Source organism: Catharus ustulatus, chromosome 1, assembly GCF_009819885.2.
Source record: "Catharus ustulatus isolate bCatUst1 chromosome 1, bCatUst1.pri.v2, whole genome shotgun sequence".
NCBI lineage: Eukaryota > Metazoa > Chordata > Aves > Passeriformes > Turdidae > Catharus > Catharus ustulatus.
This window is the reverse complement of record NC_046221.1, coordinates 151643193-151661306: the sequence shown is the minus strand read 5'-3', so window position 1 is coordinate 151661306 and position 18114 is coordinate 151643193. Positions and strand designations below refer to the sequence as shown.

At 42.3% G+C, this 18114-nt stretch overlaps 1 protein-coding gene across 10 annotated transcripts in view; it reads left to right on the top strand.

Annotated features, from left to right (window-relative positions):
• The window catches only part of MTSS1 (MTSS I-BAR domain containing 1), a 125364-nt gene that overhangs the window by 86407 nt on the left and 20843 nt on the right, over nt 1–18114 (top strand). For 5 of the 10 annotated variants that reach the window (XM_033065953.1, XM_033065978.1, XM_033065968.1 and 2 more), the window contains exons 4-7: nt 4421–4505; nt 5892–5983; nt 7681–7755; nt 13550–13561. In XM_033065953.1, the coding sequence (XP_032921844.1) occupies nt 4421–4505; nt 5892–5983; nt 7681–7755; nt 13550–13561 (264 nt within the window). The remainder of the gene's footprint in view (nt 1–4420; nt 4506–5891; nt 5984–7680; nt 7756–13549; nt 13562–18114) is intronic. The other 5 variants (XM_033065987.1, XM_033066003.1, XM_033065935.1 and 2 more) reach the window with 1 other exon arrangement.

Sequence of the window (18114 nt, the reverse complement as noted above, 5' to 3'; positions counted from 1 at the left end):
TAGCTTAGAATGTCCTACTGTTAGTCGTTTATCATAGCCTCCATGTTCAGAACTGCATTTAATAATCCAGCCTCCATTCTGCTCCTGCTTTAATCTTTACTCAAAAATGGAAGCCTCTTCTGATAACTTTGAAATTACAAAACTATTACACCCATTTTTCATCATTCTCTCCCTTTTGGGAAAGAGAGAAGTGCCTGGCACATTTGGGCTATTGCCTTGAAGATAAAGGTGAGCTCATTAGTAAATTGGAACCTTAAAGGCACTTTTGAAAGGCAGCATCTTCTGAGCCTGCTGGAGTTGCTCAACAGTGGAGTGAGGAAGAGAAGAGGTTGATTGTAGCGAGTTATTTGGAGTATATAGAGGCCATGCAGTTGTACAGCTGCACATTTCATCAAATAATCATTTCCTTGATATATGATCATCATTAAATACAAATATAACGACTCCCATGAAACAATTGAGTCTCTTTCCTACAATCTCTCCCTGTTTTCTCTCTGTGATGTTGAATGACAAGCAAGTGTCAAAAGAAATAATTTATGGCTTTATAGTGGACTCATTGTAGTGTTATGGTCCACAGATTTCTGTTTAATTATCTCACATGAAAAAAGTTTGTGATCTTTTACAGGCTTAGGCAGGAAAGGGAAAAGCAGGGAAGGTGAGAGTGAAGGCACGTTTTGCCTTGCAGAGTTGCCTTTTACTTATGACAAATAAGGCTGATGTTATCACCCACTTTCTAATCAAATTTGACAGGAGCATTTTGTTAAGCCACTTTCTCTGAGTGGGATTTCTGATGAATACAGCTCTCATCTCCAGTTTCGAAGTATTACTTTACGCTGTTCCCAGGCATTGTTTGCCTTACTGGATGAATTATTATAGTATGTCAGAGAAGCAGATAATTCACAGCCTCATTTTATAAACTGAGAGCCCAAGACACAGCAGCTTGACTTGCAGAGCTGTAGGGCAATGAATGGAGCCCAGGTCACCCACCCAACATACTCATGGTTTGGTTAGAAGTTTTCATTGCTGAATATTTCTCTTTGGGAAATTACAGCTGCTGGAGGATGTCATGACTTTCTTCCAGGGACCTGCTTATGAGTGGAGACAGACAGTGCATTCAGTTTATTCCTGACACACTTCTCTGTTAGATGCTCTTTTTGCCACCACATTGTGGGTTGATAGCACTGAAAAAGAAGTTATCTCCACTGGTCTTCTGTCTGCCTGGTTCATGGTTCCGTCCTTGATTTGGTAGGCAATTGGTCACTTATGGAGCAGGTTTTGAGAAGATAAACCATAAATTAATTTGGAAACTGAAGCAGGTTTTGTATGACTGTGGCATTGCCCACTGCAATATACTCCTTACTAGGTTTTGATTGCTCAGGTGCATAGCCAGTACCAGGACTTGCACTCACGTTAATGCTGCCTGTAAGGTCCATCTCTGTGTGCAGAGTGCCCACGTTGGCCGCCTGCTCTAGCTGTGAGTAAACTACTCATCAAACTGTAATTTATAGAAAGCATATGTGAGTCTTGTGCACTGCAGCTGATACTGGAGAAAAGAAACAAATCCAAATTACCATCCCTTGTTACATTAGGATATTTTCAAACCACTGCAGTGGTACAAAATGGTTCCCTTCTGCCAGTCTGTGTAGCCAGCTGATCCCACCTTTGGAGACAGGAGCATCAATGCAGTTCTGCTGGTGGGAACCAGCCCTCACAATAATCTGCTGAAAGCTGAGATAAACCCTTGGCACTGCAGGTGTTCCTGGAAGAACAGCTGAATGCATTGGTGATGGCCATGGTCCTCCAGCTCAATAAATCAAGGGGTGGGGTGAGAGGCTTGTATTTAATTTTCTTTTACTTTCTCAGGATGCATTTGTATCCTTGACAGTTAATATAATTGGAACAGGGAGGTAAAGCTCTAGCAGCACTGTTGGAGTAGTTCATACATTGAGGAGAAGCAGTGGGATTTTGGTGTGGGACAAGATAGGCTGGTACTGTCCTTTGTTCAGTCTGGTGACCCTTGCCAGCCCTCCTTCCTGCACCCCTCCCTGGGTCCATGCTGACCAAGCAGAGGTGCTGGCTCAGCTCTCCCAAACTTGAGCACACCTCTCATTCTTCTTTCCCAGCAGAATCCTCAACCCATCTTCACCAACACCTTGCTTCCAGAAGGGACATCAAAGATTTCTCAAAACCATTTCTTTTCCTTTTACCTTTGCTTCATTAGAGTAGTTTTCATTCAGAGAATAAAATTAACACCTCATCCTTTGATGTTCTTATAAACACTTATGGATAACACGAGTTTTCTAAAGGTGGGAAGAACCAGTAGGCCACTCGTCACCAACCAGTTGCCTTTGGTTTTCTCCATGGAAAAACCTCTATTCCAGGCTTAATTTATTTTGTTGTGACTTTTTTTTTTTTTACTCTGAACTTCATTTGGCTGTTCTCCTGACCTTGTCCATCCATCTGTACTATGTGTTGAGGGGATATATTTATACTTGATTGTGTTTCAATTAAAATTCTGTTGCCTTGGAATTTAATATTAATAGTAACTGACCCTTGTTTCCTAGCCTCCCCAAACACATGGTGCCTTATTTCCTTTTTATTGTTCTGATACGACCCTTCTTTTTTTCATATAACAGACTTGGGAAAGCAGTGTCACTTAACCATTGATGGTCCTTAATATTCCAGTACTTCAGTGTGTTTTCAACCTTAAAAACCTACCTTTTGCTTAAACTCGACGCTGGTAGCCAGGGAAATTTTTGGTTCATTTTTTCTTCTCTGCCGTTGCAGTTGTGTACCACATTAGGCTCTGAAGTAAAATCACTTTTATTTGGCAGTGGATCCAGAGAAAAATACCTAGGTTTTGGGACAGAGATCCACTCTTGTTGTGGATGCTGTCCCCTTTCTCCACTTGATTCCTCTCTGTTACACCTCTCCCCATCTTCGTTATTGCATTTTGAATTACTGGAGTCTGTCTCAGCTTGTGCAAGTGCAGCTTCACTGGAATAGATGGGTACAGATCCAGCCTGGAGTCCGTGTGCTTTTCCCACCTGTATGCAACAAGGCTACAGCTCTTTGATGTTACCAAATAATATTATTTCAAAAGCTCCTTATAAAAAACATGAGTACTCAGGCAAGCGACAAAGGACTTTCTGTTTGTCTTTTTGAACAATACCAAATAGCCACAATTTGTTCCAGTTATTTAGTGTCTTTGTTCCAGAGCCATTTCGTGGGCACAGGATTTAATTCTGCAAGAATGCAGGAGGATGGTGACTTGATTTCATGTTAAAAAATCAAAATTATCAAAAATGTTCCTTAGGAAGATTTTTTTTTTTAAGGTGAGCAATGCTATTTTTAAAGCCTAGGGAAGATTTTACTCTATGATACAAGTCTAAGGTTATTCTAATAAATCAAGTAAGACTTCTAAATAGATGCTGATATACCTACTGTTTCAGAGAGCACTACAGTTTAGAAACAATTTGTAAGAAGGTTGATGTTTTTATCCTGAAATAATAGATTTGACTTGCAAATGGGAACTAAGCAAGTACCAAAAGTGACAGTAACCAAATCAAAGTTCCATGGGGGTTTAATAGGCGGGTGGGAGCTGGTATGGCTGGTGGCAGTGGGGAGGGGAAGGGAGGGAAGTGGAGGTGTATGTTGGGAGCAGGGGAAGCTCGGGGTCGGAGCTGGTGAGAGGGGGGGAGCAGAGGGGGTGCTTTAGGAGCAGGGGAAGCTGTGCATGGGAGCTGGTGACAGGAGGGGAGCAGAGGGGGTGCTTTAGGAGCAGGGGGAGCTGTGGATGGGAGCTGGTATCGCTGGTGACAGGAGGGGAGCACAGGGGGTGCTTTAGGAGCAGGGGGAGCTGTGGATGGGAGCTGGTATCGCTGGTGACAGGAGGGGAGCACAGGGGGTGCTTTAGGAGCAGCCGGCGGGGCCCTTGGCAGGGCGGGCATTTTGTCCTGAGGGGCCGCGGCGAACGGCGCCACCTGCTGGCCGGACCCGGGCCGGGCTCTGCGGCTGCCGAACCCCCCTGAGGCATCGGGTCCAAAGAATCTGATCGAAACCCCTAGGTCTAGTTCTGAAATGTGGAAATAATGTGTTCACAGGTGCCTGCCCACTCCCTTGACAGCTTTTGACATCTCAAACCCTTTTCTTTCAAGCTGCAGGGTTTTGAGCCTCATGGCACAGAAAGGTGCCTGGAAGAACTGTGTTTTAATTGCGTTTGGTTGCTCGGTTCTGGTCTCTAAGTGAACAGGAGTTAATCTCTTCCTGGGATTGAGATCTGCCTGTTAACAGTCTAGTTGATTCTACACTTACTGTTAATGTGTTTTACAATTGCTCTGGAAGGCTTGGCACCGCCCTCCTGGTTGTTATGCCTCTGCACCACAGGGGTCTCAGCTGCCTTTTGGTTTTTGTTTTTCAGGTGGTACCAGAGAGATCGGGTCTGCTCTCACCAGGATGTGTATGAGGCACAGAAGTATAGAGTCCAAGCTCCGGCAGTTCTCAAGGTGAGTGGCTCCGTACCTGGCCCAGCACTGGAGGTTCCTCTTCCCTGTGCTGCTGGGGAACACGTACAGCTGCTCATCAGCATTGGCCTCTCAGCTGGCCTCTGCCCATGTCACTGAGAGCAGTGTTCTCCCTGCAGCACATCAGGTGCTGTGAACATGCAGGGTTTCACCATGCATTTATGGGGCTGGGCCAGTTCACCTCAAATCACCTCTCAATGCTGCAAATTCCCACTGTCAGTCCCTGTTGCTCAGTGCTGAGCAGGCGGCTGCTGATGTGACCGACTGACCTGTCTTTGTTTCAGGACGTTAAGCTTTGTCACTAAGTTTAAATGAGCAGCAGCAGCAAGTGTGCTGCTTCCTCGGCTTACTGCAGAGCCCAAATAGCTTGCAGCCAAGTGAAAAACCTACAGCAGAGCAGTATAGGAAATGCAAATTCTCTCATCCTGTTTTTGCAGTTGGACTGCAGAGGTAATGAGAGAAGATTAACTCATGTGCAACCTGGGCTGTACAAAAACAACCTACTTCTGTCATTAGTAGTGTTTTGCATGTGTGCCTTTTTTAACCAAGTGAACATCATCTTAGGTGAACAAAAATGATGCTTCACCATTTACCTGATGGCCTGCTATGTTTTTTTCTCTTTTTTCCCCCATCCTTGAAAGTGTTGAAAGCCGTGTTGGGTAGCATAAGCAGCCTGGTTAGTGGAAAGTGTCCTTGACTGTGGCAGGGTGGTTGGAACCAGATGGATGACCTTTAAGGTCCTTTCCAATCCAAGACATTCTATGATTATTCTATGATTACTTTAAAATAATGTTATGTATTAGATTGGCCATGAGGAGACAATTTTAGTCTCCGTTACCACAGAATTAGCTGTTCAAATGGTTTGATCCCAGTCCCATCAATTAGTGGAGCATTACTGGTGCTATATCATGGACTCCACCAATGTGAGGGGAGGCACATCAGCGGGCAGGATATTGTTCTCTTGTACAGCTGCTCTGTCTTCTTGCGTATATACATGTGCTATTTAAGTTTATAATCTCCATGGCTGCATGAACCTTTCTGGTCTCAAGAGTTTCCATTTAAATTGTGTGACTGTTGAGTGGGATCTGTTTACTCTGAACTGTTTCGGGTCACTCCTCTGCTTTATCCTCTGTTCCTCACTGTCCGGAGCTTTTGTAATTCTGGTTGTCTTGTGATGTGGATTTTTGATTTTTTTTTTAATCTACGTTTCTCTAGTATAAACATTTTTATGTTCTGATATTTACATTGTGACACTGTAGCTGTCACAGCAAAAAGTAAAAATACTCCAGTATTGACCTTGGCTCTCTCTGTAAGAATAGGGGCATCTGCAGGACTTGATTGCTCTTTGTGTTTTTTCAACAAAATTAGTGCTTTAATTGACTGTCTGATAAACCCACTTCAAGAACAGATGGAAGAGTGGAAGAAAGTGGCCAATCAGCTGGATAAAGACCATGCAAAAGGTAGTTATAGAGGAAGAATTCTTTACTAGGAATAAGATTGTAATACCAGTTTTGCTTCCTCTTTTCATGTTTGTACTGGGGAACTGGATGACATGCTTAAATATGTATAGCAGTATAGCAGTTTTTCTCTTCTAAAATACTCCTCTCCCAAAATGCCTAACAAAATTTTAACCCTTGCTGTATGAATTTTGAAGGTTTAGTTTGCTGGACCCACAGGGATGGGTTGTTTTTGTAGACTGGTAAGCAGTGACTGGGTTTAACTCTGTTAGCCACTCTCCTTGTATGAGCTGAGGATTGGAGATGCCACATCCATCCCTGCAAAGCCCTGGGGTGTCATTAAAAGCAGCTTGTAAGATCATGTTATACCTCAGCCCGAGTGTCCTCCAGAGAATGCACAGCCCTGTAAAACACTGAGCATTGCTATTTTATACCTGATGCCGTACAGAAAGTGCACCTGGGGAACAGGAGAGCTCTGCTATGGGACGTGGGGTGCCCAGGGCTGCAGTGGTGATGATGGCTCCAGAGGCTTTCCTGGGGGAATGAGCAGCAGGCAGCCAAGTCTTGCACAGCAAGTGCATGTTGGTAGATGCCTTTGGCTTTGCAAAACTTGTACTGGGGATGGTGACCCTCTAGCACAGGGGCTGAAAGCAGGTTGCAGTTCACCACTGACTGACTCCTGAAATGTAAGGCTTTTGTTGTGTCTGAAAGAAGCAGCAGCACCATGGGAACTGATGGGAAAGAGTGGGCTTGACCTCCAGAAAAGGATTTCCTTCTTGCCCCATTATTGCTGTGGTCAAATAGAAGCAGTTGAATCAGCAACTCTTGAAAAACTGCATGCCTTGTGCTGCAGAGAGTGTTAAGCATGTAGTGAGCAGGAGAGAGGACTCACATGGGATCATGCCAGTAGGGGTGACCTAGGCCGAAGTGGCAGTGACATTGGGCAGATTTGGGTGTTGTGAGTGCAGCTGGCCTCTGTGCAGTGCCTGTGCCTGCCATCATTCTGCTTCTGTTTTTTCATTTATAGTAGAGTAGTAACCCCAGTCTCCTTAGTTAAAGTGTATATACATGGATACGTGCCTTTTATATATATTTTTTAAGTATCAGTTTTCATATCTGGTCCCTTTAGTATTCCTGCTCTAGAGGCTGAATATTTAGTTCTGGGATTTTAATTCTCCTGGGATGTGCAGCTCATCTGAAAATGAGGACAAGTGTAGTGTGCTCCACTTCATCAAAAGGAGCTGGCAATGTGACCCTTCCTTGGGCCGAGTTTTAGCACCCTCTTCCTCTGCCTGACTCTCATGCTGGAGAGGGATCACAGGATATTCTCTGCCTTGCCATTTCTGGATAGTTGTTTTTTGAACACAGATGTTTTGAGAAACCTGTCATCTCTGTTTTCCATTCCTGAAAGTGGATGAAATGAAAAGTGCTCTAATTTTGTACTGTGTTCTCAGTTGTTATTTCTGTAAAGGCTTTGTTTATTTGGGAAAGATTTTGGTATGTGAATGTGCTCACACCCTAAAATGTTATATTAAGCCAAATGTATAGGCTTTAAAAAATGTGAGTTCTAAGCCGCTTTTTTAACAGTAGCTGTTCTCTAAAAGTTCGTAGTGTGATGTCTCTAAATGTATCCTTTTCTGTGAAAAACCTTCATTTTGACATGGATTATATTGATAATAGAGGTTGTGTGTGTTTTTTAGAATACAAAAAAGCCCGCCAAGAGATAAAAAAGAAATCGTCTGATACACTGAAGCTACAGAAGAAAGCAAAGAAAGGTAACTTGCTTCATACTGTACTGTTAACAGCCTTCTGAGCTCTGCTCATTGACAGAGATTGGACAGCAATAGGACTTTCTACTGTAATAATCCTGCCCCTCTAATGGATTCCTGGTACCTACTTGGGTACCAGGATACAATTACTATGTGTCATTTAAATCATGTTCTGAAGCTGCTGTCTAGTGTTCTTATACAAAAGCCTTAAAACTGTTTGTGCAAAGTCAATCATGTTTTAAAATAGATCCCTTACTGCTAACATTTTCTTTTTAGGAACGCTGACATTCTTAACATGACTTGTGCAGATTCCCATGAAGTTTTTTAGAATCTTCTGGAATTATATTTTAAAAAGCCATTATGTAAATTTTCCCTAGCTATTAACATTTCTCACTGTTCTTCCTTTCTTCCACTTTTCCTCTTTTTTTCCTTTTTTTAACAGCCTGTAATCTCCCAAACCTTACTTTATTGATCAGACTGTAAGACAGTGGCATGGGCTGTTTTCAGGGTGGAGGGGCACTTGGCAATCATGGAAAACTAAAGATGAGTGAGAAGAAAAAGGGAATTTTCCTGAATGGCAATTTGTCTTTCTTAGCAACTGTATCTCATGCTCCTGTTGCTCTCCCACCTCCACCTTGTCACAGGGGTTTCATTGCTGTTTTGATGGAAGCATGCAGCACTGCTAGTTGCAGCATTGCCATCACTAAGGGTTTTACTTGGCCAAGTGCAAACCCCACCAGGCTTTGGAACGAAGATAGGGAGCTTGTACACAAGACTTCTGATTCCCTTTCCTGCACAGGGCTCTTCCCTGCTGGGTCAGAAGTGTGCTTTGAGCAGCTCTCAGTCTGCAGGTTGAAACTTGTCTTTCCCCTCCTGCCTAAAAACTGTGTACTCAGGGACAAACAAAACAAATGCTGGGGTGGGGAGTTTCTTGAAATTTTGAAACTGTGTTACCCAGAACAGGTGAGCTGTCTCTAGCTGTCCTTCCATATAGGTGAGTCAATAATCACACTGGTAGGAAGCAGATGACTAAACTGCTCTTGAACTTTAGCTGACTTCGATAAGAGATGAGGAAAGGAGAGATGAAAGCCAGCAAGAGGGAGCTTAGCTCAGTAGGTTCTGTGTGTTGTCTGTCATTTTAGTGTTCTAAATCAGAATGGCGATCGTTAGGGGAACTTGACTTTTTGAGAAAGGATTTTATTGTTGGGTGAGGTGTAAACTTGTTTCTCATTTTGTGTGATGAAATGTCCAACTTCAGACCAACAGCTTTATAGAGTTTGTGATATTCCTTCCATGTCTCCTCCTGTCTCCCCCTTGCCTTTTCTAGTCTTATTTCTTCTTGTCCTTGTGTAATACAAACAATCTATCAGTGCATGGTAGGTAAGCACTGAGGAAAACAAAAGTATGGAATGGTTTGGGTGAATGTTTGGGATCTGTGAGGCAGGAGCCATTTTTTGAGCCTGCTTCTATGGATTGACAGCTGTCTGGCTCCATCTCCCCTTTGCCCTGCTTCTGAGTGTTCAATAAATCAGTCTGCAGTATTGAAGGAGGAGACATCATTTTCTGTAAAGTGTGAAGAGGAAGAAGAAGTACATAAAAGCTGCTGGAAAAAAACCAACCCACTGTTCTTATACTACAGATACCACCTGCATCTGTTAGCAGTGGTTAAAGCAAGCAGATTTGATCCTTGGGTTTTCTTATCCTTTCATATCCTCCGCCTCAAATGTGAGCCAAGTCTTGTGATGACAAGTGAGGAAACTGATGTTTTGTCCTCCTTCAGATTAAACATCTTTTAGCAAGCAGTGGAACAGGCCTCATTTTGCCACCATTGTTATAGTAGCCATGATGCATTGTTATAGCAGCCATGATACAATTTAAGTTTTGTTTCTTGTTTTTTCCTTTTTTTTTTATTTTAAATAATCTAATTCCCTTGCTTAATTTTGCTGTTATGATGTTCTTTTGGAGTTGTGGTGAAGGTGCTGTATTTCTGTGCTGTCCCTATTGGAACTGCTGTCAGACTCATGGTGTTTGCTCCAGAGCACAAAACCAGTAGGAATCAGGAGGGGTTTGAGTGTATGGGGCAGGTGGAAGAACTGAGGACTCAGAGGTAGCCAGTACTGGGAAAAGGAGGAGCTGCAATATTTTTGAGGAGCTGAGAGTTGTTCTCATGGCCCCTGGGAAGGAGAGATGTGGGGAGGCCTTGACTCATAAGGATGTGGGTATGAATGCCCAAGGCTGTTGGCCCCAGCCTGAGTAGACAGGGGGTTGGAGGAAGTTCTCCCTGCCTTCTTGCAAGTTATCAACAAACTTAAGTTAGAATAAAAAAACAGGAGCAGATGCCTTTTCCCCTCTTTGTTGTTTTGATCCCTGTCTTGAGGAAATAAAGCTTTGGTCTGACTGCAATGTCAAATGTTGTGGAAATGTTTCTGTACGTACCCATCTTGACAGATCTGTTCAATGTCCTGTGTGGTGAAGTATGCTGCTCTTGCTGCTACTGAGGGATAAAAAAAACAAGAAGGGGTTTATTTTGTGATATGATAAAGCTGCAGAAGTGATTCTGCTTTAGGACACAAATGAGGTCTGAACTATGGGGAAACTATGCTGGCAGGCATGTGGCTGAGTGCATGAATGTCTTCCTGTGTCTTCAACTCTCCTGTTTCTCTGTCTTTTACAGACTTGCTTTTTTTATTCTGTTCCTTCTCAAGCAGGACCTGTCTCTTTGATTTTTCTGTAAAGTTACTGACCTATGGGAGCTCTAAAACAGCCAATTCATTCCCTTCCTAGCACTTGTAAGAATACTTTTGAATTAATTTTATGATCACCTGTGGGCAAGGGGGATGTTTGCTGAATTCTGAATTTGCTTCAATACTGTGCATGCTACTAAAAATATCCTTTAAGCAAATTCTGCTATTTCCCATCTGACCTTATGGGAAAGTGTTTTTCTTCTGCTTTGGGCAGCTCCAGATGAAGGAGCTCAGTTAGAACCCTCTCCTTTCCTGGTGTCCCCTGGCCCTGACGTGCTGGGCTGCAGAGGCTTTCTCTCACAGCTGATGCTGCAGCATGCACAGCAGCTCCTTGCTCCTTGTCTGCATCCCAAGGACGTTTAGAAAGGAGGGTCATGGGCTGTGTGGCTTGCCCTGGCAGGAGTGCAGCAGGTTGGGCTCCCTGCCTTATCTCTGAGGGGCTGAATCCACAGGGGTTTGCCTGTTCCATGGCTTGTGCGTGGTCTGTTTGTTCTCCTTCCATGTGGCCAGGTTGAAAGTTCAGGCCAGGCATTTAAGATCACATACTAGAAATTCTGTTTGCAGAGGAAGTATGTTAATTGCAATAAGGGTGTTTCCAAAGCTTGCAGTGATGGGGAAAACACCAGGCTTTCCAAACAAAACAAAAGGAAGTCCAGGGTCCTTTCTGGAAGTTTGCTAGGGTATTTTTAGTAAAGTTACACGACTGTGAAATGAAGGTCTTGTATTTCAAAAGACTTCATAGAGAAAATTTTCACCCTCTTTGTTGTCTTTAATGATACAAAAAAAAAAAAAAAATACATCTGCCAGGAGCTAAAGCTGTGTAGTCTTAAATAGGATCCTGGTGCACCTCCCAGATCCATGCAGTTCCTGAGGGTCTCATGGTGATCTTCAAGGTTCTTCATTTTCCTTACACCCTTGTTCCCATGGGGAACAGGCCCCTAGGGCTTGTTGCCTACCCCAGCATTGACCCTTAGCTCTTGTCTGAACAGATGAAGTTCCATTGTGCATGGAATTGCAGACATCTTGTAAATTGCTCTTTGTTTTCAGACAAACACTGGCCATCAGAAGTCAGCCCAACTAACCTGAGTCAGCAGAATAATTATGCATATACTTGAAATAAATTCCATGTTTAGGTTTCTGCTGAGTCAGGGCCTCATAAGTGGATCCATAGCTGCTAGAAGCTGTTGATGCTATATTGAATCAGAAGAGAGTGAGCAGCTGTGGCTCTGCATGTAACCATTTGGGAACGTTAACAAAATGCATGAATCTTGAATTAAAAAATGATCAAGTGATTAAATAAAAATATATCTGAATGTATATGTAAAATCTGGAGTGCATGTTGGGTCTATTTTCTGTATTTCAGCTTTGCTATTAATGAATAAATAGACAGATTTCCCTTCTGCCTCTTAACAACACTAGTAAGGTTTCATTTTCAGGTTCTTCATATGATACTGAGCTTTGAGGAAAATGTAAGTGGATATGTAAGAAGTTGCTGGATGTAATGCTCCCAATAATATAACACATGTTAATGAGAAAACTGAATTTTATCTATAAGACATGTAGAAGTTTCTGCAGAATTCCCATAACATTCAGTACATTTATTCTTGTGTCCCATCAATGCTGAGTATCCAAACTGACAGTCTCTCCTTTGGAGTATGCAGCAGTTTTGGAAAGTATTTTGTGATTCTAGTGAAATACAGAGAATAGAACATGATTTTAAATTTACTGTAGAACATGATTATTAATTTGCTGTAATACTGCCGAAAGTGCTTTTTTCTTCCTTCTCCTGGTTAGCAAAAATGAGATATTTGTGGTTTAGAGCCTTTTTAGCTGTTTTTGTGTTATCCTCTGGTATGTGTCATATTGTTACACTGCTCTCAGGGATGGTTGTGCAAAGCCCGTGACTCTAAACTAAAAAGCATGAAGCTCTTCAATGCAATTATAACTGCAGAATTTCTCAGTTCTTAAAGCAGGTGCTGACCTTCTCATTCTCATTGCTCTCTTTCTGTACATGGCACTTGCCCCACATGGAGTGGCAGGCAGGGGAGGGAGAATCCCTGTCCAGAGCCTTCCTTCCCTGGGAGGGAGCCTCATTCCTCTAAACTGATCACGTGTGGGAGCCTCATTCCTCTAAACTGATCACGTGTGGCTCCATGACTGAAGTGAGAGCCAAAACTCTGTGGAGTCAATCAGATGCAGCTCAGAAGGAGGGAAGCTAATGAGCAAATTACCCTTATCTGTTGCAGGGGAAAAATCCTGTGTGGATGAGGCTGTGGTGTCTGCAGGGCTTTTTGTTGTGTTTGTTGTTTTGGGTTTTTTTTTTTCCTGCAAATTTATAATGTGAGCTCTCCTTCACAAAAATGCAGTGAAGACATGTTGCTAAATCAGTGACTGAAGACATTTCTTGGATTTACTTTCTTTCCTTGAGTTTTGAAGGCCTCTTGATAGTTCCCCTCTTTTTGACAATAAGCCAGTTTTATTACAAAATTTTATTATATAAAGTTTTTTAATTAAAATACACATATCATAGTTAATCTTTTTGATGTTCTTCCACATTGCATCAGCAATTAGGTTTTCATTTAATTAACAATCTATTAATGTAATTGCAGTAGAGAACATCAAAAAGTGCTGTGGTTACTCACACAGCACCCACCTAGAGTTCTGCAGATTTGAGTTCCCTCTTCCCTGCGAGGGGATGAGATTTGTGCTTCTTGGCCAGGTCTGTTATCTGTGTTGTGCACTTTCTCTGAAGCACAGGTTTACATCTTCTCACCAAGGAGTCTAAGCTGGTTTAGGTCATAAAGTGAAACTGTGTACTAAATAACCAGGGGTTTCATTTGCAACAGCTCACCAGGATGCAAAACTAACGCGTTTGTCTTTATCAGCCATGGAAGAAGTCAAAATAGTCTAGTCCAAACTGCTCACTTTTGTGTCTTGGCGCTGATGATAATGTCTAAATTCTAGGAATGCTGGAATACCAGTTTGACTTTTTTTATTTTCCTTTCTGTGTCAATTTTGTGTCCTGCAATTTCTCACCATGCGCACCTGCCTGACAGCTGAGGCTCTGGGTAAGTCTGTGCCATGCTGTGACCCTGGTGGCTGGTTTATTGTAGCCCTTGCTGTGGCCTCTTTATGGTGTCTGGTCTCCACTAACTGCCTAGACTTTAATTTCTAATGCAACTAAAATATTGCCTAATCTCAATGAACAAATCATCTTTTTATTTTCTTTTGGCATTTAATTGGAACACTGTAAAAGAAGAGAACCAGTATTGTGGAAAAACCTCTGGTTTGTTTTAGAAAGGGATTAACATGGACAGATAAATCTTGTCACAGCTGGGAGAGAAGTTAAATGGAATAGACATGTCATCAAGGTGATGTTCAAATAATTGAGTATCTTATTGTTAATATGACTTTTAAAGTCTAGAGCCTAAAGTCCTTAATGTTGGTCTTTGTAACCTGTGATCCAAATTCCCTTTTTTCTGAAAATCGCATGCATCTTTCTTACCTGATAGATAAAAAAATCACTATATTTGCTCCATGCTGGGTGTCCAAGGTTGGAATTCAGCATCACAATTGTCTCCTGTTGCCTGATCACATCTCAAATATGTTTAAATTGGGGTGCTGTTTCAGCTGTTTTGCAAATTTAAAGTAGCTGCCTTGAAATCCCATTGTGAATGAAGCATGGTGTTTCTGAATCTGAACAACGTACTCATAGCTGCACTTGCAAGTGTAGTGATGTAGGTGTTGCCTTTGGGAGAAGCCTGGATTGATTCAATCAGCAAGCTCTCAAATGAGGCATCTCCACTGGGCTCCTGGAGCTGGCCCTTGCTGAGCCTGCTGCTTATCCTCATTTTCTGAAACCACACATTGTGCTTTTCCTGGTATGTAATTCAATCTAGAAATATCATTTGGCAATTTGTAGCTTTTCTGTAAAGGCAAAACTTTGCACTTTTGAACATGAGCAGCTGACTCAGATCTTCAGTAGCCAACAGAAAAACTCAGAGTTGGTTTCTGGAGTCTGAGGTTAATCCCAGTTACGACGTTTTTCACCTTTCCATAAATGGTGTCAGAATTCTTCTGTTCTCAGCACAGATCCATATTAGTTAATTTGTTGGCTTTACTGTGCAGAACTTAAAGGAGGTGTTTCTTCTGGCAGCTGGAGCAGGTGTGCTCTTGTAAAGAAGGTGGTTTGGGAATGACTGACTTGGAGCCTGCTTTGGTTTGTGCAAGTAGATGTGTACTCAGCATTGCCTCATACCATGTAAATTCTGCCACTCTGTCAAATGTCCAAGTTCTGTGCACATGCTTAGAAAAGTGGAAGGGAACAGTCTTTATGTGAGGATATGGCAAGTAGTAATTTCACCAATATTCAGTGTGTTGCACTGTCAATAACAACATTAACTTTAGCAGTCCAACTTGCACAGAGAGAATTTAAAAATTATTGTTCTACTTTGGTGTTGCTGAGAGTTTTGCTAGTTTAAGCTATCTTATAAAATATAGGCATAAAATTGGGTTGAAAGTTAGATTTGCCTTTTCCTTTTTCCCTAGTATTTTTCCTTTAATAAAGTTCTTTTTGAACAATATTTATTTAAGAGATTGCATGAGGCTTTCAGCCAGAATTCACACAAAACACTGTAAAATGCAAGTTCTATTGCATGCTGGTCCTTTAAAGCCCTTGCATGTGGTGGTAATGATGTAAAGCACCTGCTGTGAGGGTAGCTTATTGAGACTGTCCTCCAAGTAGCAGCAGATTCATGTTACCTCTGATGAGAAGCAGTTCAGCTCCCTGCACATGATTAGCTGTCACTTGCCTGTGTCCAGCCCCAAGTCACCAAGCTGTTGGAGCATGGTGTTGTTGGAGAATTTCATCCACAGCTTTTGGTCTTGCATTTCTACTACTCTCTGCATCACCAGAGCTCCACTTTGAGAAAGGCTGGATTTGAATTCCTCCTCAAGTGTTCAGGTTGTTGACTTCTGAGTGCAGCTGACATGCTCTGCAGAACCATCCCTACCTCCCATTCATGTCAGGCTGGTTCAGACCAGTGACCTGTGACTACATTGGATGCTTTTGACCATTGCTGCTGCTGATTGCTGTGGTGGGTCACTCAAACCTGCCTGCAGCTGGGGTAGGAGTGTCCTTCCAGGTGCACTTGTACAGCTGCTGCATGATAAGACTGTTCTGGAAATATTTAATGTCATTGTTGTAGTTGTGTTGGTTTGGAAGTGTTTTGGAATGCATAACCTAAAGGCCAGAGAATGTGGGCTGGAGGAAATACACTTGCTGATGTTCGTTATGAAAGTGTGCCTTGTGACCACAGCAAAAATACTGCAATCAAAACTACTGCCTTGGCCAATTAACCTTCTCCTTGTCATTCAAGGGGGAAAAAAACTGCATTGCTCTCCAGTGGTTGATACTCCTTTCTGAGATAAGTAGCAGGTTCAAATCATTGGAGATCCAAGGTGTCTGAGGGTCAGCAGCTGGCCCTCACACCTTTGGTGTTCTGTGAGTGTAGGAGTGCTGCTGTGGGGATGTGCTTGGCTCTGCTTAGCAAAGGAAACTGGTTCAATTAGGCAGAGATCTCATCCCTCAAATTTCCTGAGCTGAGTGCAGCTGGCGATTCAAGGAGTGGGAAGAGCTGTGCCTGCTTTCAAAAGACTTGCTAGATTGATGTCTGCATTGTGGAGCTTTCAAAGGATGTTGATAAAGCTTTCCTCCTCCTAAAAGATGAGTTATGAGAAGTCACCAGGAGAGAGCTGTATTCATCTGTAAACATCTGACTTCACAGCCTTATCTAAATGATTCAAGCTTGTTTCCTGCTCTGAATTATACCTGAGACAGCTTTTGTGTTTCTACAGACTGCCCAAATGCCCCTGAGCATAAAAATGGGTCTGTGAAAATACTTGTGAGAAGCAGTGTGCCTGTTACTGTACTGACTCACGGGAAGAAATCAAATGGGAATTTTGTAGCGGTACAGAGGAAGTTGGAGAGTGGTGCAGTTTTACACATGTTTTGAACAAAGGGTTAAAATACCAGCCTGACCATTATCCTCATAACTTTGTTGAATTGAGTGAATTACACAGGTGCAAATGAGGTTTATTCTTGCCCCAGGTTTTGACTGCTCTTGTTTCTCTGGTCCAAGATGTCCTACTCTGAGGTCCACAGAAAGTACCAAAATTCACTATACTTGAACCCACTTTGTCAATGGTGTCCAGTTACTTTTTAAGTGTATGTATGTTCTCACTGCATAAGCAAATGCATTTAACCAGGATTTACTGCATTATGTGCATGATTATGGTGGAACAGCTGAATGTTTATAGCAGTTCTCCAGAGCTGAACTAATGAGTGTTTGATTTAGTTTGCAGCTAATATATTTTGCATTTGGTACATCCTTGGTAGTGAGCCAGTATCTAGGCTTGAACAGCAGGTGGTTCTTTTACCCATTGCAGTTCCAGGCAGTACTCAAAAAGGGTTTGAGCAATGATGCAAGTTTCTGTTTCATTAAGAATTTGGAAGAACAGCTCTAGAGAAGTATGAAATGTTTAACCACTGCATCTGATGGCAGAGTATGGGACTGAAATATACAGAATGGTCTCGAAGCAGGAAGGGCCAGTTTGTCTCCTGAGGGTGACAGAAAAAAAGGCACAGGACTCTCAGGGAGGTACCCAAAGCTCTGCAGTAACTTGGTTCTGGTAGATGCTAGTTTTAGTGGAGGAAACCTTCAGACCCTGTTCTTCTTCAAGTTTATTTACTTCCAAAACAGTTTTATGACCACATTGGAGAAGCCAGACTGATCTGCAGGATCAGACACTGCTGGAAGTTTGGTACCAGGTGGCCTTGGCAGTGGCAGTGTCCATGTTGCATTGCATGTGATTCTTCCAGGATCCATTGCAGAGCTCTGCATGTGGATGTTCAGTGCATTTTATCTGGACTATGTCTAACACTGTACAGAAGAGATTTGGATATATCCAGCCTGTAATTCTTCTTAGCCAGTGTGATTCTCTTTGCTTCCATCGCTGCTCTTTTCCTGCAGCTCTGGCTGTGTATCAGTGCAGGAAGGCTGATGGCTTTGTCTTGCTCTGGAGTATTAAGGAAATACATATGATAGTAAGGCAAAGGTTTTTCCTTTGTAAGCCTGACATTGAGTCATCTGCATTGTGTACTACACACATAAAGAGACTTTTTTCCTCTTGCTTGTAGCTTTAAATCCTCTGTGCAGAAAGGTTATCCAAAAAATTGATTTTGGGTAGCTGCTTATAACTCACCCACCATTTTTTCAGTGTTATCTTCCTGGTAGTTAAATTGCATATGGTGGCATTTCTGGGAGATGTACAACAAAGTTTATACAACTGAGGTCCTTTAAAATATTTAGAGGTCTAAGCTGCATGAAAACATCTTGCAACTGCAACATGATTGGTTATAGTATATCTTAGTAGCAGCTCTTAATTCCTAGAGGAGTATCTGTTTGGCATGATGCAGCATTAGCAGTCAGTGCAGAATAAGGTACTTAGCTGTCACAGAGTTTTAGTTTTATGAGTTGACTGCAGTTAATTGCAAAACATTGGAATTTTATTATATCCATTGACATATATTGGACATATGTATTATAAATATATACATATA